Source organism: Clupea harengus, chromosome 21 (genome assembly GCF_900700415.2).
Source record: "Clupea harengus chromosome 21, Ch_v2.0.2, whole genome shotgun sequence".
NCBI lineage: Eukaryota > Metazoa > Chordata > Actinopteri > Clupeiformes > Clupeidae > Clupea > Clupea harengus.
Genome location: NC_045172.1, coordinates 3,875,726 through 3,900,116, shown reverse-complemented (window position 1 = coordinate 3,900,116; position 24,391 = coordinate 3,875,726). Strand labels below are relative to the sequence as shown.

General features: G+C 41.4%; 1 protein-coding gene and 1 non-coding gene across 2 annotated transcripts; both read right to left on the bottom strand.

Moving 5' to 3' along the window:
- Positions 1-1,945: 1,945 nt before the first annotated feature.
- LOC105893250 (zinc finger protein 225-like) lies at positions 1,946-4,546 on the bottom strand. Its single transcript, XM_031558952.2, has 4 exons — positions 4,049-4,546; positions 3,671-3,753; positions 3,486-3,573; positions 1,946-3,181 (listed from the first exon to the last, which is right to left on the bottom strand). Exons 1-4 carry the CDS (start codon positions 4,353-4,355, stop codon positions 2,349-2,351), a joined length of 1,311 nt encoding a protein of 436 aa, XP_031414812.1. The 5' UTR covers positions 4,356-4,546; the 3' UTR covers positions 1,946-2,348.
- Positions 4,547-12,746: 8,200 nt separating this feature from the next.
- trnal-caa lies at positions 12,747-12,856 on the bottom strand. Its single transcript has 2 exons — positions 12,819-12,856; positions 12,747-12,792 (listed from the first exon to the last, which is right to left on the bottom strand). It is a non-coding gene; the product is annotated as a tRNA-Leu (tRNA).
- Between the last annotated feature and the right edge of the window lie 11,535 nt (positions 12,857-24,391).

Genomic DNA, 24,391 nt, shown 5'->3' with positions numbered 1-24,391 from the left:
GAGACCATGTATCATCTGCCTTTTAGAGGTGTGACTAGAGGTGTCTTCTGCCAGACATGTGAGGGTGTGATATCCCATACTATCTGTGTTGTATCTTGTTCCTCTCCTTCAGGGAACAGTGGTAATATGCCTAACTGCTGAACAATTTGATTTGAGCTGCAACACAAATGAAATGCAGCCAGTGTGCATAAGGCCCAAGACTGCTATTTGCGAAAAAGCAAAAAAGTAAACACGTCTTACACATTTTCAATGGCATGGGATATTCTCTGCTTTTTCAGTGTAAGCAGCATGCAAGACTATTCATTCTATGAAAACAATTAAATGTTATGCTTCCTAACAGCTTATCTGCTGAGGTGTCTTGACTTTTCCATTTCTCTTCTCTGCTGTCTGAGCATTGTTGGTTTGGGTCACACCAATTTTCTTTCCATTCTTCCCCCCCCCCCCATCCTCCTCTGCTCAGGCCCTGAGGCCTATATCAAATCACCCCTAGCCTCCCCATCCTCACCTGCATCCACCAGCTGCTACAACCCCCATATTAGCCAATCTCTTATGAATCTTAACCTCCCACAAGAAATGTTTTCTGTGTGGAGTGGACCTAGAACAAATTGACTTGCTGTCGTATGCTAGAACATCATGTGACCAAGTGGACATGCAGTGACATGGAAAAAGGTCCTGTCAGTGGTAGGTAATGCTTTGTAGAATGCTGCACTGTCTGTTGCCTTTAATCATTATTAAAGTTTGTAAAATTAGCAAGTAATTACAGTGTACTTTTATGTAGGTTTGTGTGGGTATTTGATAAGACACTGGACAGTGTGTGAGTCAGTGTATTTGAGTCTCAGAGAGAGTGAGAGGTTTGCAGTCCATAGAAATAGTATTGTCAAAGTATTTACAGAAATTAAACATGAAATATTATAAATAAGAGTACCGGTACCTGCCAATTTATAATCATGTCACAAATAGAGTCCTTACAGTAGGGTCATCATTCATCTACACAATTTTGTCTTGCAACCTCTCTTAAACCTCTAGCAGTCACCTCAGCAGCTACCATGAAGGGTTTGGCAATGCCCTCTACAGGACGTTTTTGAAACAACAAAATCCTGAAACACTTCTCTAAAAACACAATCATACCCATATCACAGAACAAAACACTCGATGAATGTGGCTGCTTTTCACAAATACATATTCCATATTAATGTTGGTGATTCGTAGTACAGAATATACATACACCTCAAAGACAAAGATGAGTAGCAGTTCTGCACTGAATAAATAAGAAAGATTTTCTATGATAATGCTAAGATGAAAAAGAAATATTTGGAAGTCTTTTGTAAAAATGTGCAAAATAAGACCATCAGCACCTGACAACAAGGATGAAGTGTTACCACATGATCACATCAAAAAGGTTATTATTATCCCACACATTTTCCCTCCAGCTTACAATCAGTGGCGGTGCGAGTCAAGAAAAGTGTAAGGGAGTAATACAGGCCTGACTCAGGTGAGATTGAATTCTCCCCAGGTGAGTTACACTGAGACTGACCCACTTATCTGATCACTGGATAGGACATGAAGGTGAAGCAATACTCCTAGAACTATGAAACTATGAAATGTAACTAAGTAACCAGAGATGCATGTTTATTCAAATCTACAATACTATTCTGTCTCTACACCTGAACTTCACACCACACGCATTACAACACATCACACCTGAGCCTAGGGGTGGGCGATATGGCCAAAATCTTCTATCACGGTAAGTGTAATTTTATATCACGGTTACGGTATATACCACGGTTTATTATACGGCTCTTTAGAATGTTCAAAAAAGTTCTGTTGATCTGAATGGGCCACCCCAACGTTCGCAGGTCTGTAATTTCTTTATATTCAACGCTGAGAAAAAGTAATGGCCGCTGTCATTGGCAACGGGTTTTGTGCTTCTAATTCACATCTTTCATATCATTCCACAAGTAGTCCAGTCATTTAACGTAACGTAAAGTTGTAACTTGAAGTCAGCAAGTAATGGGTTGCTACGCAACACCTGAAACTTTAAAGTTCTATTTGCCTGAAGATCTATTTTTTGGGAAAAGCGGAAAAAATGAAACGGCAACAAAATCATTAAAGAGGTATTTTGGAGGAATGTCTTATATCGTTTTGGCAAGTAACCGTATAATAGCGGGATAATGTATAGTTCAGTGGCAACATGCAACTACTGTGGAAAAATATTTCAAAATAAGAGTCTCCCGCGTTTGAAACGGTATTGCCAAATCTCTACCGGTAGACACATTTCTACAGTTGCACGCTATATACCGTCATATCGCCCAACCCTACCTGAGCCTAACCCCAATGTAAATATGTTTTTACGAACTGAATAGAGCTAGCTTTCTCTTCAGACAAGCATGTTTATGTCGGCTGAAGTTGCTTGGAGCATTGAATTTCTTCAGACAGAATTTGCAAGTGTATGGTTTGAGTCCTGTGTGGATGTTCTGGTGCACCTTGAGGTTCTCGAGTCGAGAAAACCTCTTGCCGCACTGGTTGCACTGATGTGGTGCATATCCTGTGTGAATCTTCTGGTGAGATTTCAGGGTCTGCTCGGACAGGAGTCTCTTCCCACATAACAGGCAGGTGAATTTCTTCTCCTGCTCCGCTGTGATAGTCAAAGGCATGTTCAGTTGATTCCCAGAACCATCAGCCCTCATGTCTAAGGATACAGCACCTGAGAGACACATGTTGAACGCACTCACAGGCACAGATGGTTTTCTGCGCATTGGCCACTGCTTGTGCAGATGCGACTGATTCCTTGGTGAAGACACTGTCCAGTGTGTGAGGTGTGTATTCCCAAGTTCCACTTCCTCTGTCTGTACCTCTTCTTGCCCATCTCTACTACAGTCTCTGTGTTGCATGGGATTTAGTTGGGGTGCAGGGTATATACCAGCTGACATGTCACTGTTCCACGTGCTCAGCTTCTGCTGTTCGTGGTAATAGTCTATACTTTCATGCCCTCCATTTTCACCTACTTTGTCCTTGTTTACAGAACTGGAATGGCCATTCTCTGATTCAACCTTTGGGTCACAGTTGCTGTCACGGTAAATAAATTGCTCAGGAGGGGCCCATTCTGGTCCTGTCTGGGGGGACAGTAATGTGCTCAAATCCAGATTAGAATCAGGCAGGGTAATATCTGAACCAGCCATTCCTGTAAAGGAGGAATTAAGATAGCATTAAATAAATGTATGTCAATTAAAAGGAAGAAACAAGGGCTTTCTTTTCTTACACTAAATGACTGCTTCACTCTCATAACAAGCAGGCAATGTTACTCATAACCTTGTGAACGCTTTGTTATTTACTTGTCAATGTCTCTACTTGTTTGGTTCTTGAATGAAACTATGTGGTGGCAGTGGTTCTCTCAGTGAGAGTTGATTGTAGGATGTGACAGAGAGATTCAGCAGAAAGGGGAGTAGTGTGATAATGGTAAAATCCAGCATTCTGCTGCTCTTTACCCTCCTGTCCATTCTGCTCTTCTCTCTGAGAGAGTTCAGACTCTTCCACAACTTCCTGTTTGACAGACACGAAGTCCATCTTTGTACCCTGAGGAGGGAAGCACACGATCAAGCTTAACTTTGTGTTTAGGGGGGGGGGGGGTCCTTTAAAAAATATTCAGAGTGTGTGTGTATTTATGCCATACCATTTCTTTACTAGCATGTTTGGGTTGGTCATTGCTAGTACCGACGTCCCACTGGCAGCACTGTGGTATGGTGTGATTACTTCCTGATAACCAGAACAATAGAGCTATGACGATGTGTAAAGTATATAAAAAACGTAATTCATCTTGCAGCCTTACATTCTGTATAGGCTGTCTGTCATACTGTCTATAAAGTAGCCAAGTGTTTCATTCCTAGATCACAAAAATACAGGTCTAGGCATTCAATTTAAATACAGCTGGTGTGACAAAGAATACAAAACACAACAACCACTTTTATATGAAATAGGCCTTATATCTCTAAGAATTGCAATGACATTATTTGCACCCTTGGTTGGTAGGATAGGTGATCATTTGACTTACCCACGTCTCCATTTGTATCCCGTTCAAATTCTCCTCGACTGCTACCTCTCTGAAGATCCTCGTCTCTGGTAGTGAACCTCTGGACATTCTCATAAGAACGGTTACGCTGTGGTGTTGAGTGTGTTCTCTTTTCGACTTCCTTAGTATGCTTGCATCTTGGACATTCCGCACGTAAAGTAGCAAATTCATTATCAAATAGCTCGCAGATTTCCGTCACTGCTGCTGCCAACAACTCCTCTAAAACAGAAGAAATTTTACCCCTAAAGTGTGGGTTAGACGCCTTAATCATTGTGTGCAACATATGCATTCGGGTAAATAAAACTGCCTAATGTTATTGCTGGAATTATTTTATTATTATTATTTCTTCCTGACCTGAGGTACACTAAAAGCACAACCTATGTCTATGACCGAAATACATTCGAAAACACAATCTACGAGCTAACCCAGTGGTTACTTTGAGCTACGTGAAGCTAATCCGGTGAACTAATTCAGCAAACATGGCGGACTCGGAACTGGCTTCATCCAAATCACGTGACTTTACAACTAAATCTGATTGGCTGGCGTGTTAACTGACAATGATTGTGTCTATTCCACACATTGAATCCCAGATATTAGCAAAAAGGTTTGTATTTTTTATGCAATGAAATACTACACAAAACATCATGATAGATTATGAAAACCAGATCAACTATATGACCATATGGCACTCAGCCATTCCCTCTCATGGGGCAAAACAGTTCCTTGTCCCAATTTAGTCCTAGGCTTATGCCAGTCCCTCTGGTAGGACTAAAGTGGGACAAGGAAATGTTTTGCCCCATGAGTGAATGGGAACGTAACTGTAGCCTACGTAAACTTTTACAGAATGGCTGAGTGCCATATGGTCATATAGTTGGTCTGAGTTATGATATTTGTGATACAATTGATGTGGTTGTTTAAAATTTCTGTCACAATGATGTGTTTTCTTTTTTCCTTTTTCGGGGATTATCTGACTAAATCGCTATGAAATGTGTCAAAATGACTAGAACCTTGTAGACCAAGAGCATATCATAAAATACATTCAGTGAGTCGGCAGGGTACAGGACGCATTCTGTTCAACAAAGTCATGTTTTGTCCGTGTTCTGTCAAAGTACAGAATGAGTTATCCATGAGTCCCTAGGCTATATTCCTGAAAGTATGAAGTGAAGGAAAGGTCTTTGGTTTGATACATTCTATGAGTTGTCAGGTTATAGAATACATTCTGTCAATGAAAGCAAAGGTTGCTGTTGTTGGCTTTAGTGTAAGTTCAAAAGTTTGTTTCGGTGGACAGAACACATTCTGTAACCTGCAGAGTCACGGAATGCATCGGACCAAAGACATTTCGTGCACATCATACTGCACATCAGTAATATAGCTTATGGAAATAATTTATTTTGTACTGATATCTAGAAAAGTTCAAGCAGCCTTTGCTGGCTTAGCTTCTGTATACAATGAGGTTACACTTGGTGCCCCATACAAAAGTGTAGAGACTTTTTTTAACTCATGACTGAAAATGTATGAATATATTGTGTTCAATGACATGATAATTTTTGATAACTCATATTTCTGCAAGTTACAGAAAAGGTTATCAACTCACAGTTACTGTAATTGGTTACATTTTAACTTTCTGTTACAATTTTTTATAAATATGTAATATTCCTTTTATACATGTAATATGTTCAACATACACAATCAATATGATTCCCACCTTGATAACCATTCCATATAATTATATATTTTCTGAAAGGCTTGGCTTTGGAAAAGGTATTGGTACATGTAATATTGTATGTGTATATCACTATCCATACATCTTTGGAAAATATAGAAACTATCCAAGAAACACCATGTAATGATCCAGAAAAAATAACCCAAAAACTTTATTTAGATAGAAAAATAATTTAGTTTAGAAACTGGACGTGTCATGTCAGGATGTTACATATATTTGGAAAATGAATCTGGTGTCTGATCATCAGCGATGTTTCAAGCATCTCCAGCATCCTTAGTGCTGGAGGTGGTGGATCTGCCCACAGCTGCTGAGACCATTGGCACAGAACCATGCAAACAGAAAGGCGGCACAAGTGATGAAGAGCACGTGAGATCTTTATTTAAATTAAAGGATTTGCCCTTCAGAAACGTAAGCCATCTCGGCTCCTTCACTTGCAGCTTCTCGGTCATCTTCTGAGCAGCTTTTTCCATCTCAGTCTCCCTGACTTCATCCAAGACTCTCTGCCACTCCATGTCTCTCTGACTGGGTTTTTTCTCGTCTTTTGTAGCCAACACCTTGCCGGGAGTGGGATCGCGGAAGGTCACGGCTCGGTTGATATCACCTTCTCTCATGGGCAGAGAGCTCCACATCACATTGGCTTCCACAGCCTTTCGCCTCCTCTGAATGTGATGACTGATGATGAGTCTCTTTCTTTCCTTCTCAAGCCCTCTTGCTTCTTAGCCTCTCTTTCTCTGTCATGTTCTCTACCGTCATCCATTTGTCATCTGTGGTTGGAGCAGCACTTGCCCCCAGTAAACAGACATAAAAAGCAGGAGCCTTTCCCTTCTGCTCCTGTTTCTTTCTGTCTTTCTATCCCAGTTTCTCTTCCTTCTTTTTTCTCTTTGTCTTTCTTAAGATTCTGGGAGATTTGTTGTCATTCAGGCTCTTTTTCTCAGCTCTGGTCTGTCTGCATTCTCCTTGCGTCTCTTCCACATTGTCCTTACCCTGGTCATGATGCACAGCAGTGCACAGGAAACAACTTTGGAACAGTGCTGCCCTTCTTTCCCTTCTTTTGGAGCTCTGCACACCCTGGCCATCACCAGCCGCTCCTGTTGACATTCCTGGCTTTACAGCCACGTGAGAGAAACATGGGGTTGAGGCTGGGACCTAAGACTATGTCAGTTTCGCTCACTCCCATCATCGCCAAGTGCTTTGAGAGGCTGGTGGCGAAGCGCGTTAAGGCTGCCCTCCCTCGCTCCCTGGACCAGCATCAGTATGCTTATAGGGAAAACAGGTCGACTGAGGACGCTATTGTCACAGCCCTCCATACAACGCTGACACACCTGGACAAGAAGGAGACATATGTGAGACTACTCTTCATAGATTACAGCTCGGCTTTTAATACCATCGTCCCCAACCGGCTGATCACCAAACTCCTTGATCTGGGCCTCAGCTACAGCCTGTGTATGTGGATTAAGGATTTCTTAACAGATTGCCCGCAGACAGTGAGACTGGGTCCTCACCAATCCTCGAGCCTGTCCCTCAGCACTGGAGCTCCACAAGGCTGTGTATTGAGTCCCCTGTTCTACTCCGTCGACACATATGACTGCACCCACACCCATCCTTCAAATACAGTGATAAAATTTCCAGATGACACGACTGTGATAGGACAAATCACCAACGAAAATGAAAGTGCCTACAGAGACGAAGTTGACAGACTGACATGATGGTGTAAAGAAAACAACCTGACCCTGAATGTCAAGAAGACAAAAGAGATCATAGTCGACTTCAGACGGCAAAAGGCGAACCCTCAACCCCTCATCATCAATGGTGACGAAGTGGAGGGGACCTCCTGCTTTAAGTTCCTGGGGGTTATGCTCTCAGAGGACCTGAAATGGGAGATGAACACAACCGCTACAGTCAAGAAAGCACAGCAGCGGCTCTACTTCTTGCAAACACTGAAGAGAAACAACCTGTCTCCCGAGCTGCTTAAGTTAAGTCTTTTTTACCACTGTTGCATTGAAAGTGTCATCACATACTGTATCACTGCATGGTACGTCAACTTCACAGACAAGGACAGGAAATCTCTCAGTCGGGTCATAAGATCTGCCGAGAGAATAATTATACTTCCACTGCCTCCCCTGGATGACATCTTTAGGACACGCTGCCTCCGCCGGGCATGTGGCATTTTAAAGGATGAGACTCACCCCACAAACCATCTCTTCACCCTGCTCCCCTCTGGCAGGCGCCACAGGGCCACTACAGCCTGCAGAACAGTTTTATCCCCAGGGCCATCACATAACTAAATAACCACACAACCCTCCTACCCTCCACCCAGCACAACTGCACTTTCACTCTGTGCCATATATGATGTCTTGATGATCTCCCTATTTATGTTTTTTTTTATATATTAATGTGCGAGTCCGTGGGGTTGCAAACATGCTTTAATGTGCTTTAGTGTGGTTGAAGGGTGTATGTGGATGTAAGCATTGTAAGCAAATTTAGTTGTGTATCTAATGCACAATGACAAATAAAGTCTTTACTATTCTATTCTAATTGATATTTCTAACCAGTGGGTGGAGCAGCAAAAATACAATTTGTGACCACTCAGAGAGCAGCATCTCTGATTAATCAGATAACGCTTAGGCTTTTGAAGATGTAGGGGAGAACGAGTATCAGGTGTGAGAAGGGGACAGCTGTAACATGCTTAATCTCTCAGCTGTCTAACGCAGTGCGATGACACACAACTCACACACAACATGTCTAACGGCATAATTTCAGCGTGTGTCTCAATCGCTGTCCAAGGTTATATACCGTGTTTTTTTGGAACAATTTTGTAGCATTTAAAGTAACAGGTGGTTGTGATGAGTGATATCCAATCTAGATGCTACTATAATGTGTACTACAGTGTGTTATATTCCAAATATATCAAATATTAGGTGAGGAGTTTCAAATATCTAAGGGTGTAAAACTAAATGTGTTTTTTTTTTCAAACATTTAGCCTATAGGACAACTATGAACAACCAGTGATGCCGGTAACGCGTTACTAACGCTACTCTAATCTGACCACTTATTTCAGTAACGAGTAATCTAACGCGTTAATATTTTCAAACCAGTAATCAGATTAAAGTTACTTGTCCAAGTCACTGTGCGTTACTATTTTGTCATTAATAGTACAATATATATCTGATTTCTTCTTGCGTCTCTTGGTGTGAAGTCATGTAGTCTATGCGACAATTAAGTCACGTTTTCAGCATGAGGGTCACGTCACGCGTATACATAGCAGAGGTCAATGCTGAAGTCAAGCCTGATGGCTATCTAACTAGCGAACTAAGCTATCGCTAGGTATGATAACTAACTATGTAGTTGAGAGAACATCCACAAACAGTTATTGTTCATGACAACTAGTATTATTACAAATGCGTTAATGTTAAAATAAAAATGTTAATGTTACAGTCAAAATGTTAATGTTACCGTCTGTAAAATTGCACGCTAGCTAGCGATAGCAAACGCCAGCTATTTACCAGGAGCTTAACATACTGTATCAATCAATGTTGAACAAAACCTGGCGATCTGATACAAAGCCATAGCATTACATCAGGATCATCATTTTACAAGAAAGTTATCGCTACAGTGACTGTGAAACACTTTCAGCAACATACACACACATCCCTTGAACAATAACGTTACTGGGATAGCAGCTATCTTGCTCCACACTGCTACATTACTGTACTGTTATCTAGATTGTCACCATCCTAACTAGCTAGATAGATACCTCTCCACAGTCTCTCGCCAGAGACGGAATACAAAATAAGATTAAAGAATCTTTGTAGGTTATTAGCTAACCTCAACTATTGTATACAGATCGTACCCAGTGGTGAAAGAACATGACTAGTCTACAATGTTGTGCTGGTTGCATTTAATGAAGAGGTCGTGGGATTTCTCATTTTTTGACAAGAGGTTTGAGAAGCTTCTGTTAATGAGGTACACTAGCTAGTTATAGCTGGCGGAGCTACTGAGTAGGCATACCCACAGGATCAATGAACAGGCATGATAAAAGAGAGCCACGACATAATTAACTCGTGATGATTTAACCATTTCGTTTCTTTTACTATTTTAAACTTCATGTGCTATCCTTATAACCAGCAGCTGATTTAGCAGCTTTCACCAGCTTGGGTCGGACAGTCGCTCCAAGTCTGTTTACTAGACGTTATCACCGTCTGTCTGCACGCTCGCGAGGCTCACTCACGACCAAACAGAAACGTGAGCTTGCCACCACAGTCTCAAACAGGCGGGATTCCTGTGCTACTCGAAACTATTTATTTCTAACTCTAAAAATGAAACAAAATAATTTCACTAAAACGGTTGTTAGGTGTGAATTTGACGATCTCAAAATTAAAATATTTTTTGGGGGTGGCTAAGGAAACTTTTGGGGGGGCTCCAGCTCACCCAAAATAGGGCTAGATACGCCACTGGATACATTGTACATTTTTGTTGTGTACTTTACTGTTAAAAATGCAGTTCTAATAAAGTGAGTGTTGGCAAAACTGGTTGTCATTTTTATGTTGAGGCGGCGGGGGCGTTGGCGACAGCTGCTGAATGTAACTAATAAAGTAACTTGTAATCTAACTTAGTTACTTTTAAAATCAAGTAATCTGTAAAGTAACTAAGTTACTTTTTAAAAGAGTAATCAGTAATCCGATTACTTTTTCAAAGTAACTGTGGCAACTATGTGAACAACCTATAGCCAGAACATATGCCACCATATGATACCAGGTGAATAAATGGTACTAGATAATCTTAAGCGCACATAGGCCTGCAACAAGCTTAGATTCTTAACATGTTACATGCTTCTGAAGTCATTATGTGATTTTCTAACATGAGTGAATTTATTTGGTGCATAATTAACTGGTTGTTATCCAGATCATTTATCAGTTTACTTACTTTGGATTATACAACTCAAAAGTGAAATTAATATAAAAGTGTAAATTGCCTTGTGGTTACAGGTATTCTCTAGCCTGACGATGTCATACTCATAATTCTAGTTAGAATATGAGTCTGATATCGCTCCATTGGGCTGTGATTATGGGGCGTGTTTCAACCGAACCAGGAGAAAAAATGCCTCTTCGCTCAATTGGTTACCTACAACCAATCAGAACAACGTAGTATGTGACCAGGGGCAGCTGATACATTACACTTTTACCGGATCCCGTAGGAAGGAAGGCAAAAACATCTTTTCGATTGACAAATGCCTTAATCGCGTTTCTCTGTTCCTCTTTCAAAATGAATGCACTGTCAATGTCTAAATGGACTCGAATCTATACATTTCAGCTCTCCAGCGGCAGCCATGTTTGTTGAAAACGAATTCAACTCGTGTGTTGGTGACGTGGTTGGTTACGTTACTGTTGATCATCTGTCCATCATCGTATAAAGCCCGCCTTAACAATTTGATTGGTACGGCCAATATCTGTCCGCAGATAATTTCTCCTCAATGGAGTAATGCCAGACCGAACTTCCCAACCAAAAAATGTGTGGGCGGGGCTAAGTTCGGTCTGGTATCCAGGCTAGGTATTCTCAGGAATATGCAGAAATAAACCTCACTGCTGTCTTTAAAACATGCTACTTTATTGTCTTTCCACTAGGTGCCACTGCAAAAAAGTGCAGTTCAGTTGAACCAATTTACAAAGCATGGTTAAACAAAAAGTCTCCTGTGAAACAACTGCAACAGTAAATAGGTTGGTGCTGGCAGTGGCAAGCCAATCTGTGTGTGTGTGTTTGTGCTTGTCTCGATGAGTGTGTGTGCCACCTTGTGTGTTGCTAGCACCTGTTGGTCTCACTTACCAGTGCTGATAGCCATCTGCCTCAAGATGACCCAGTCCTGGAGGTTACTTTGAGCGGCAGCTCTAACCTTGGTTGCCATGTCGGCGGCGACCCCTACAGTAGATATGGTTGACCCACAGCATCCCAAGGTCAAGGCTTGTGCCTTGTTTGCCCCCGAATACAATTAGTTGCTGGAGAATTGGGACGGCAATGGACGGCATTTTAATTGACAGGTTGTCATATCTTGACATGCTTTTATTTCTGATCTGATCTGATCTGGTGTAAAGACAACAGCAGGTTGGATTCCCTCACCCGTCCACTTGCAATTTACTCTATATTTTCATTAGAAACATTTGTGGGCTTCCTCTACACTCAGTGGGCATTTTTTCCCCATTTACAGTCCAGTAGAGCAGTACAACACTCAACAGTGATTTTTTTTTAAATGTGCGTGAATCTAGTCTGGCTTCATGGTGACATGAAATGTATGTGCAAGCCTAGGCAGGGGTGCAAACTCATTTTCACCCTGGGCCACATCAGCAATATGGTTGCCCTCAAAGGGCCGGTTATAACTGTAAGACCAAAGGTGTCAAACTCATTTTCACACTGGGCCACATCAGCATTATGGTTGCCCTCAAATAGCCCTCTATGGTTGCCTTCTATAGCGCCAAAAGCAGCACTAAGGTCAGCACTAGAACAGGCGTGTCAAACTGAAATACATGCAGAGGGCCAAAATTAAAAACTGGAGAGTGCTTCATAGCACGCACTGCAGACTGGAGAGTGCTTCACTGCATAGTGTCATCTGAGAAGGTGTAAACAAAGCCAGCTGAGGAATCTTTCTCTCTCAAACAACAAGGCTGACTTCAGTCAGTTTTATTGTTGCATAACCACACACAGCAAAGCGGGGAGAACATGCAAGCTCCACACAGAAAGGCCCGGGAGATATCCCACCTGAGCACTGAAGGTCTTCCCCCCAGAGCCAACAGCGCCCCATGCGGGAATCAAACCCATGACCTTCTTGCTGTGAGGCGGCAGTTCAAGCACCAAAAATCTCTGTCAGACGTGGGATTCGAACCCACGCCTCCATTCGGGAATCAAACCCATGACCTTCTTGCTGTGAGGCGGCAGTGCAAGCACCTGAGCCACCGTGCCAAAAATCTCTGTCAGACGTGGGATTCGAACCCACGCCTCCATTCGGAGACCAGAATACCCGTGCTTTGGGAAGGTTAAGTCCTTGAGTCTGGCGCCTTAGACCGCTCGGCCAGCCTGACATGACTCCCAATCTCTCTCTCGCTATCTTCAGCAACATTCTATGTTGTGAATCACAGGTGAAAGGGCTGTGGAAGCATTCTATATATAAGAGAAATCATATACATTCTGGATCAATTGTGCAAGAACATATATTACATAAATATGTTATTTCAGTGCAGGTTTAAGACCTCAGTGATCACTGTAATTATCATATTTTTAGCCTACTAATGCCAATTTATTAGAATTACATTACATTTAAGATGAGGTGCAACCACAAGCCTCCAGACCAGAGGAAAATGTGGACCAGGAGACACATAGAACAGGTAGGCCTAAAAACCTAATGGATCACCAAATATGAGATGAAAGGACCATGCTAGAAAGTACAGGGATAAAGAGCTGCCAGGCCAGTTCTGATAGACATTAGATATTATCTGGCGGGCTAAATAAAATGACACCGTGGCACATTCAAAAAGAAAAAAAATCACATTTTGCAACATTCAGAGGAGCCGGCGGGCCTTGACTTTGACACATGTGCAGTAAAGTATGACTTTGAAAGGCTTTCTTGTCATAGAGACTTCATAGAGCAGCACTCCTCAGTTGGAAATAGCCAGCCTTTCACCTACTGTAGAATGGTGGCATACTCCGAGATGGACTAGGGTTCTCATCATTAACTGTAATGACATAATGAATAAACATTGAATGAATCAACATTGAATGAATTAATCAAAATCATGATTTTCAGTTGATACACCTGTCCTCCTGCAATGTAAGCAGGTCAATACTGTGAATAATTTATACCTAATATGTTTTCACACATTGAGCACGAATCTCAGTTTTAATCAAAACAAATAACTATTCTTCTGTGGACCGAATCATCCCACCTCATAAGGACTCGCTCTGAATCCAGTACCACGTTTCTTCCTTGCATTGGCCATATCCACACACTCCAACCCAATACCTGGACTAGCATTTAAGCTAGCAATAGCCATATCACCTTTCAAATCCACATCAGCATGGTGGTTATCCATCTCAGCTCTCGCCTCAGGGACAGCTAGCTCAGCTAGTTTCCTCCTTTGTTTTCAGGTCGGCCATCTCCTTTTTCAGGCGCGTAGCTTCTTTCCTCTGCTTTTTCTTTCTAGGATTCACCCTTCTTCTGCCTTTTCCTATTGCTCTCTGCCTCGTCCTCTGACCTCGCCGTCTTGCCCTCGAACTCCTTGTTGGGCACCAGTAGACAGCAGCTTAAAAGACCACAGAGCTTCATTTTCCACAACTGTACTCTTTGAAATCTCAAATTAGACTGACCAGATGCGGCCCGTTAAAAATGTCCCGCCAGCAGCCAAGTCGTGTTGCCATGTGGACGCTATGATAAATCAAATCTGCAGCGGTGATTGGCTGCTACGATTACTAGCGCGTAGCCCTTAAGAATCTTTCATTCGTGTAGAATCGTTGGTGTCAATCTGGACTACACTCTGGTATTCGCGCGTTTTAGAGCGTGAAAATGTCTCTGTCAAAAAAGAAAAAAAGCGCGAATCGATGACAAAGATCGACAATTTAAACATGAATGGACTGACAAGTATTTGTTTACGTTACCATCCGTAACAAGTTTAAACCGGTATGTTTACTCTGCAATGAATGCATCGCGGTACTTGTACGGGGTACAACGTCAAGAGGCACTACACGTCACATCATGGATGAAATGGAAAAAAAAGTTTTTGTCTGGATCTATGTTATCTATTTGATGATGTCAGAATAAAATAATGTGCATCATATCCATTGTTTATGGGAATCTTTTACTCTGACTTTATCAAATGTAGTTGGATATGAATACATGCCGCTTGGGACAAACCGCAGGCCTCGTGTTTCCTTGAGTTCTGTCGGCATTTTGGAATTGAAGAGCGTTCGGATTTAGTTAACCCTTTCTCGTCCACAATTAAGCCAACATGCCGTTTCATTTAAGTTGTTTATGTTTATACTCATTTCCCCATACGTAGTAAACGTTTTACTCCGTAGCTAATGCCTTGAACTACTCATCATTCTTTCAACTCGGAGCGTTATAATTGTTGATTATATTGCTGCTTTGCTTGTTTCATTAGCCTTGCAAGCTAGCAAGCGTATGCGTAGCTGGCTACGCTTTCAGAACCACCTGAGTGCAGTATGGAGTAGGCTAGTGGCTAACTTATTGCTAAATCTTAGTGAATATCCTACTCAACCAGCATAGCTACTTGTGTACACCTGGTCTTATTCATGACAAAGGGTCCCCATACAGACACCCCTGCATGGTTGGGGGGGAGAGATCTAAAGCTAACTGGCAATTTAGCAATAATACATTTTGTGTGGTAGGCTACCTACATGCTTGAGATATCCATGGCACCAAAGCCTCATTTGGATCGCTAATGATCAATTTCTCTCAAGTCTAAAGATGCTAACCAAACTTTGCCCTTCAAGATTTGGAATTTGATCGGGGTATTGGCATATGTCAATTCACAGGAGCTGATGACTAGCAAGCTAACTACCTAAAAGGCATGCAAAAACCTTGCAAACACCACCAACATCCCAGTTGGCACTGATAGAAGCTTTCCAACACACTAACTGGTGTGTTTTGGCAGTATAGCTGGCAATATCATGCTGTGAAATATTGTCTTCCATTTTAGCAGGGTGTTCCAGCCCGGAACATACAACTACATAGGGCATATCCTGGATGGCTAGTTGGAAAGACACAGGTGTTTATCTGTCTTTCACATGACCATATGCTATCAAAATGAATTTGAGGATGGTACCAAAACTAGTTGCCTAAAAAAACATACCTCAAAAAGTTTAAAATTGTTGCATAGTGTTACTTTAAGATGTAGCGAGTTTATCACCACTAGCACTAGGTTCAATCCCTCCATTCAACCCAGAGTCTGTGATCTCCAGATCTTAGACGCAGGAAAACAGACAAACTCAGGAAAGGGCTTTCTGGGTTTATTTTCAACAGTGATTCGCCTCTACAACCCTGTCAAATACTAGCTAATTATATTTCCTAACGCTCCTCAATGGCCTTTCACTCAGATCCACTATTTGTATCAGACAATGGATTGCCAGTCACTTGTTCTTGGTTTCAAGCACAACTCAAATCTCTCTTAACTCAAATGGGGATCCCTGCAGACCAGTTACTCTACCCTCTCATTTGGAATTTGCTGCCACCACAGCGGCTAATATCAGTCTGCCAGAACACGCTATCAAATCTCTCGGCCGGTGGTCGTCAGATGGCTTTCACACTTACATCAGGTCAAGAAAGGTCAGGTCATCAAAACACCAGAAACCCCTTCTACCCAAGAACTGGTAACTTCGATACAACTGGGCATACATCTAGCTGACCTAGCATAATTGCCACATGGCTAAGCAACAAACTGGTTATCATAATGTTCATGTATTGATTTGTCCACTGAACTTGACAAACTGTCGTGACATCTTTTCATGATTATTTGGTATTTTGTTTCGTTACACCATACAAGGGTTAATGTTGGTCATACTTCCCAGAGACATAGGGTCTTGCATGCATTACTAGCCATTTTCCTCTTCTAACTTGGCATCGTAATCACACAGATTACACATACATTGGCCTTAACAGAGCCACACACATGTAAAAAAGAACACTTAAACTCTGCGCTTCACATAGGCTCGTTCTTTGTTCATTACACATGTATGTTCAGGGACGTGCACACATGCTACGACGAAGGAACACAGACATTCTTTCAGGCATGCAACGTGCAAGCTTGCGCACTCCCTCTCTCACACACACACACTCCCATTTAGTTTGATGACATATTGTGTGTTTTATTTCTGATATTTTTGTGAAGAAATGCTTTGGTTGTATATGCTGGTCTATTTCATGTTGCACAAGAATGAATGCTGCCAACATCTTCTATTCAGAACTCCGAAAACCTTCAACCTTTACTCGCTATTAATAAGGTTGTCGTTATTAATTTAATTATAAATCGGTTCTAAATTGATAGTTTAATATATTTTATGAGACTGATTTGTGACTGATCTTTATTTTGACCACTATGGTAGACACCAGACTTTGTGTAACGCCCCCATGTTTTCAACTTCATTGGGCCATCATGATAATCATTAGCCTGACGATGTCATACTCATAATTCTAGTCAGAATATGAGTCTGATACCGCTCCATTGGGCTGTGATTATGGGGCGTGTTTCAACCGAACCAGGAGAAAAAATGCCTCTTCGCTCAATTGGTTACCTACAACCAATCAGAGCAACGTAGTATGTGACCAGGGCCAGCTGATAAATTAAACTTTTACCGGATCCCGTAGGAAGGAAGGCAAAAACATATTTTCGAATGACAAATGCCTTGATCACGTTTCTCTGTTCCTCTTTCAAAATGAATGCACTGTCAATGTCTAAATGGACTCGAATCTATACATTTCAGCTCTCCAGCGGCAGCCATGTTTGTTGAAAACGAATTCAACCCGTGTGTTGGTGACGTGGTTGATTACGTTACGGTTGATCATCTGTCCATCATCGTATAAAGCCCGCCCTAGCAATTTGATTGGTAAAACCAGCTTCAGGTCGGGCATAATTTCTCCCCAATGGAGCGATGCCAGACCGAACTTCCCGACTTCAAATGTTGTGGGCGGGGCTAAATTCGGTCTGGTATCCAGGCTAGATAATCATTCCAGTTAATGATATATTTTTTGAAAGGCTTTGCTTTGGAAAGGTTTATCATTCTATGTGTATACCACTATACATACATCTTAGGAAATATAGAAACTATTCAAGAAACACCATGTAATGTTCAAGAAAAAATAACCCAAAAATCATTCAGTTCAATAAGTGCAGGAGTGGTCAGATCTTCAGTCACTCTTGAAGACGTGTGTGTCAGAATGTTAGATATGTGAAGAAAGTTAATCTAGGATCTACTCTCTGATCATTGGTGATGTTACAAGCATCTCCAGTCTCATTGCTGCTGGAGGTGGTGGATCTGCCCACAGCTACTGAGAGCATTGGCACAGAACCATGCAAACAGAAAGGTGGCACAAGCAATGAAGACCACAGTGAGATCTTTATTTAAATTAAAGGATTTGCCCTTCAGAAAGGTAAGCCATCTCTTCTCCTTCTCCTTCTCCTTGTAGTTTCTCGGCCATCTTCTTCTTAGCAGCTTTTTCCTGTCTTTTCCAGTCTTCATGAGCTCATCTAACACTCTCTGCCACTCAATGGCTCAACTCAAAGCCCTCTTGCTTCTGCTTCACAGCAGTGCACAGGAAACAACTTAGGAACAGGACTCGCCATCCATATGCTGCCACTCCTGCGGTCGTTCCTGGCTTTACAGCCACATCTTTATTCTCTGTCATGAATTTCACACTTATCTGGAGAGAAACATGGAGTTGAGGAAGGGAGTGAGATGGAAGAATTTCAGACTGGAACCTAAGACTATGTCACAGTTTACCCTGCATATTAACACTTAAGACCTGTGGACCTGTAGTTTAGCATAACCTTAGGCTCTCATGATAATGGAGTTACAGTATATCTTTACTGAATAAATGCACAGTGACATCCACAGCCTTTCAAGCATGTGGCCTATTTACCTTTACAGGCGTAATTGACATACACTGATACTGCAAAAGTTGTTAGGTTATACAATTTTTTGTTTAGAGGGAAGACAACTCTACCTCTATATAAATATATTAATTAATAACATTATTATACATAGTCATCTAGTATATTTATAGTTATATAGATTATATGTATTCAACGAGAAAAAACGTTGTCTTTGATATTGTGTTCATTTATTTCTTTATATTTCTATGAAGTAGAAAGTAACTTAAGTAACTAGCCCTTGCCAGATGTTGTCTATGGGATAACCCATAGAGGTAGCTTGAGCATATTAGCATTACTGGCTACTTAGCATGTATTATAATTACTCACAGGAGTTGGGTAAAGGAGAAGGAGACATTTACACACAACTGTGCCTTAGTATCTGTTTATTCAGGTGTGTCACAAGTTTGTTTGTATGTGTGTGTTGCTGCCATCGTAATTCTCAATTATTTTAATGTTAACCAGTTAGCTCCTGTGCACAGCTAGCATAAAGCTAACGTCATTAACAAAATTAGCTAGCTAACTACTATAATTTTCATTTCAGAATCTCAGAATCGTGTTTATTGGCCAAGTTTACACATACAAGGAATTTGACTCTGGGTTTAGTGGCTCTCAATGGACTTACACATAAATATACAACCCAACAGTTTAGAATAAAATAAATAAATATAATAATTTGTAGTCAACTGTTTGAGGCTACGCTAGCTTGTTAGCATTATTTATTTTAGAATTATAGCATCCGGTCACAGGAGCCTTACTGTCTATAACCCACCGACCGCTGCTTAGACTCGTCCCAAAAAATATGTAACTGAACACATTGTTATGTGAAAGATGTGTTTAACATCTTCCTAGTATCATTATTTTACCAGATTTTATTAAACACAAATCAGATTCCTTACTGATTTGTTTGTGTCATCAGGAAGATGAACCTCTTTCTTCCAAGGAAATATCCACCCTAACCAGCTCCTACAAAATCTCCTGTGAAAAATACATAAAATCACTTACGTTCAGAAGCACAATCATTCACAGCTGCATTTGCATATGTAAATCAGAAAAACACTACAGATGCTCTTGCTGTTTTCAAATTGAATGTCTTTCTCAGCTATATTTCTTTTTGCCAAATGATTACTTCACAGGTACCAGGGAAACCTCAAGAAAGTCCGTTTTGTAGGCTTATGACAGATCTTGGTGTTCAACCAGGTTGGGTATGGCCATTAAAGCCATAAGGTCCCACCCGCCCATGTCCTGGGTGGTGGCCTGAAGGCTGGTGGCCTCTGTGACATCAACCAGCTCTTTGAAAGGATGCAGGAGGGGTGGTGTCACTCTTTGCCTCCTGTCAAGAGGATGCAGAATCCTGTGGACCTGATCTTTTCCAACATTATTATCCAACCTAGTAATATATATTTGATGTGTTGACAACTTTGGTTAACATTACAGTAAATATTACCTGAATTGGAGCAAAGACTGAAGTTGAGGATGCATCCTCACTGGGTTTGCTCTTTTCTCTTAAGCATATTTCAGCCTTTAGTTGGGGACACATCTAAGGTGTTAGAGTTAATAGTCCTAAATAGACTCTTAGGATTATGACAATGGTTCGAAAAGTATTTTGTTCTTGCAGCCTTAACTGCTTCCTGGTAGTTGAGACGGGTGTCCCTCAGAATTTCAAATGAAATTTGGAGCTTATCATGTTCCCACGTTGCTCTGCTTTTCTGCACTCCCTCCTTAAGGCTCAATTAGATGCATAAACTCACAAGAGGCTCAAAGGGACAGCAAACATGAATATTAAAGTCACCAAGGCTCAAGACGCAATCAAAATTGGGCATAGTATTGGAAAGAAAGTCTGCCTATGCCTATTTGAATTAATTGCATCTCGAAACTGAAGAATTGGCCCGAGTATAATAGGCAGCAGTTAAAATGATTCTTAAACACAACGGTTAGACGCCGACCACGTCCGGAGGGCCTAGGCGTGCTAAACAGTGACAGTTATCAGGACAGAGTACAACAAGTGGAACAAGCTTATCAACATTAAGCCAGGTTTCCGTCACCAGCAAGAAATCCAGTCTATCGGCAGTAAAAAAGTAATTAAGAATAAAAGTCTTATTTGATAGAGATCTCATACAGCTGCACATACATCTATTGGGACAGGTGCATCCGATTCTATTTTCCTGTCCTGCCGATGGATTGTGCGGTCAGCTAGTCGCACTGTAGCATCAGGTATTAGCGTGTGAAGCCAGGTTTCGGTTATTATCATCACGCAGTATTTCCGTATGAGATGATTTGCTGTGACCTGTAGCTCAAACGCATCCATTTTGTGGGTGAATGATCTTGCATGGTGAGAAAGATGCTCGGAAGCGGTGGTTTGTGTGGTTTTTGTAGCCTCGTAAGCAGGCCTGCCCTGCATCCTCAGGCTTTGAGGGAATCAGAACATCCACATACCTCCTGCTAAAGAAAAAAGGACCAGTGTTGCTTTCAGACGCCTGCTGTAAATCACTAATTCTGGATTCAGGATTCTGAATTGGACCAAAGACTGAAGTTGAGGTTGCATCATCACTGGATTTGCTCTTTTCTCCAACCTCTGCATATGATAAACACATTATTCACTCCAGATTTTCGCCCTTTTTGGCAAAATACATGCATTTTTCTTTTTGCCAAATTATTACTTGGTGGGTAACAGTGGAAAAGATGGACACCTCAGGGGTTTGATCTTCAGGAATATGTTCATATTTCTTAACACGAGAGGGTACTTTTTTGTGACTGACCATGATCTTCAACAAGGTATGGAATGGCCATTGGGGCCATGAGGTCGCACATGTTGGGAGGGGAAGCTGACACTTCAGGCTTTGAGGGAATCAATACATGTGCGTGAGAGTGCTTTTGTGTGACTGACCTTGATCTTCCTTGAGGTCGGGTATGGCCATTGGTGTCATGAGGTCCCACATGTTGGGAGGGGCGGCTGACACCTCAGGCTTCGATGTGTTAAGCACATCCACATACCTTCTCCTGGGTCCTGCTGATTTCAGATGCCTGCTGTTAATCACTAAACATCCCAGAATAACCTATGGCTGACTGTGGAATACATCCACATCAGATCTGGGCCACGCTACTGGGAATATACCTCCAACATGATGGTTTGGGAGACATAAACATAAACAAATATACTCACGGGACAGGGTCGGGATGGGAATAGGGGCTGCCACCTTGTCCCCTTCCACTGCAAGATGCTGATTTGATACTCTCAGATTGTTGTTCAGCCTGAGGAATGTCGACATCAGATCCAAGGCAGTCCTGGGCCGTGACCACAAAAGTAGTGGCCTCCTTGGCATGAACCACCTCCTGTCGAGAGGATGGGCGCTCCAGATTGTGGCTGCTTGTAGGCTCATCAATACTCACCACTGGCAGCGGGTAAAGTGATTGGTCGGTACCAGGAGACGTGCCAAAATTGATGGCTTTCTCTGCATCCTCTCGATCAGCCAGATTCTGGACTGTCAGTGGCTACAAGCGGTCAGCCTCAATTTCAACAATGAAAAATTCCTGGAGCTCGCTGGGCTCAGAGTCCCTTGTCACCTGTTGTGAGGATGCAGTATAGAGGTTATGGCATTGGATCAATTTTTTTTTATTTTATTAAATATTTAAAGACTAGATCATTGCCTTGCCTAACACATATACACAGTTGTATCCTTTAGTAAAAAAATCACTTCCTGTGGCAGATGAAAGAGCCACCAGTTTGACTGCACAACTGTGACATTTCTTTTACACACTCACTGTTACACTTTCTGTAAAACTTTGGTCAATATGTTTTTTTTTTTAAGATTTATTATTGGGCTTTTTTCCTTTAATCAGATAGGATAGTGACGGTTTTGACAGGAAATTAGCTGGAGAGAAGAGGTGGGGGGTGGGATCGTGAAATGACCGCAGGTCGGATTCGAACCCGGGTCCCTGTGAGCATTCAAGCCATATATGGTACGGGGCTGCTGCTTGCGCCACAGCTCCCCCGGTCAATATGTTTTTGAGAGACAGAGGTACAAAGGCCAAACACGGTTAATCCATTAATCAGGGCGGTAACTAAGAAGTCATACCTTGAAGTCCGGTGGACCCTCTACTGTTCCTTGTATAACAAGGGGAAGTCTGTGGGGGAAGGAAAGACATGAATAGAGCTATACTAACAGCCTGGACATTAGACCACATTTATGTGTGCCGTTACTCTGCTTCTCACCTTTGGTCAGGGTCCAGGAACACTTGAAACGGCACTCTATATTGTGCTCCCAGCAGGATTTGAGCTGCCGTATAACAAAAATGGGCTACCTCAATCTTGCCCTTAGATGCTGATGAAAGAAATTGTACAATCAGTAATGTTCATGATGGCACTTGCTACACTGAGGTAGAGTTAAAGCGTTTGAAAGATAATATAGTGCATTAGGACGAGCAAGTATGTATTAGTAACTGCCCATTTTTACCCAAGTTGTCTCCCATCATTATTATGCTTCTGATCCGTAGATCGCTTGGATTAGACTTTGCTGACAAAATCATGGCCAGATGAGCATGCCAGTGGATAAAGGATTCACCACAATGCTGGAAGAGAAGCAGTTTCAAATGAAAAACTGTCAGATATGATTGACACATAAACACACATCCAACTCAAACAGGGAGTACATACCTTGGCAACATCTAGAATTCTTCCAGACATTATCTGGTACAGGGTCTTTAGAGGATCACCTCCTCCATTGAATTGGCAAATCTAATAATAGAATAATTTATAACATATGATTTATACATAATTCTATGCCTAATTATGACAGAATTTGTATTAATACATTATTATATGAAGTTATAATTGTATGAACAGTTATGTGAAGCCAATGTGTTCCAAAAAGGAATCCTTTTCTCACCTGGTTATAACCCCATCCAGTGCTGCACTGCCCATCTTGCTTGCCAGCAGAATAATTGTAATAATTAGAAGAACCTTACCTTTGTCTTGCCAATAATGAGCAATTCCCTGATGTTATCTGTGGCACTAAACTCATCTAGTGTGGAATCTGAGATGGCCTTCAGACTAGGGGTCTCCTTAGTCCTTATCTTTGGTTTGACATTACTAATATCTATCAAATCATAGACTGTAGTTTCAGCCTCGTGTCTAAGCTCTGCTGTCTCCTGACAGTGCAAGATCTAATAATTAGAAGAAACTTTACCTTTGTCATGCCAGCAAGGAGCAACTCCCTTAAGTGTTCCATGGCACTAAAATAATCTGTGGAATGTAGAACAGAAAGGGTCTCTTTAGTCCTTGGCATTGGTGGGATGTCATATATGTTTACTAGATCATAGGCTGTAGTTTCATCCTCCTGCAGGATCTCAGCAATATCGCTGCCTAGAACATGCTGTAGAAAACTTAATTAATATGTAAGCTACATGACATCAGATATGTTAAACATACAAATGTTGGCCTATAAGCAACATGTGCATACAAGTCGACAACGTTAAATTATCTTTCGGCACTATATAACTGTTGTATTACATTACAATTTTAAAAACTGACAACCATCAGTGTGTGCTCATGTCTTCTGATAAGATAAACAAATGTACATAAATTAACATAACAGTGTCATAAATCAACATAAGAATTTGGCTGTGAAGGTTGTGAGCACTTCAAACATCCCTATCCTGATTTGAAAAGTTGTGCTTAAGAAATAATTAAATTAATGAATACAAATTTTCAAACAGGAAGATGTCCAAAGGTGTAACCGGTTACACCATTTGACATTTCAATTTAAAACCAAAATCTGCAGGCATTATTATGGACGACTATGTCAACACTAAACCTTGGTATGTATGTTTAAAAACATATTTTACATTAAATATAATAACTTTGATTATTATGGTTTATTAACATTTTTACTGAGGTCATACCATTTGACATGTATCCTAAACATGCCTGACCATGGCTTAAAAACGCTTCAATATGTC

Bases quoted from the DNA above. Each gene is read 5' to 3' on its own strand.
- LOC105893250 (XM_031558952.2), bottom strand. From the start codon at position 4,355: ATGCATATGTTGCACACAATGATTAAGGCGTCTAACCCACACTTTAGG. The intron at 3,574-3,670 runs GTATGGCATAAA...TTCCCTCCTCAG, and splicing joins AACATGCTAGTAAAGAAATG to GGTACAAAGATGGACTTCGT. The intron at 3,182-3,485 runs GTAAAGAGCAGC...CCTCCTTTACAG, and splicing joins AGAGCAGAATGGACAGGAGG to GAATGGCTGGTTCAGATATT.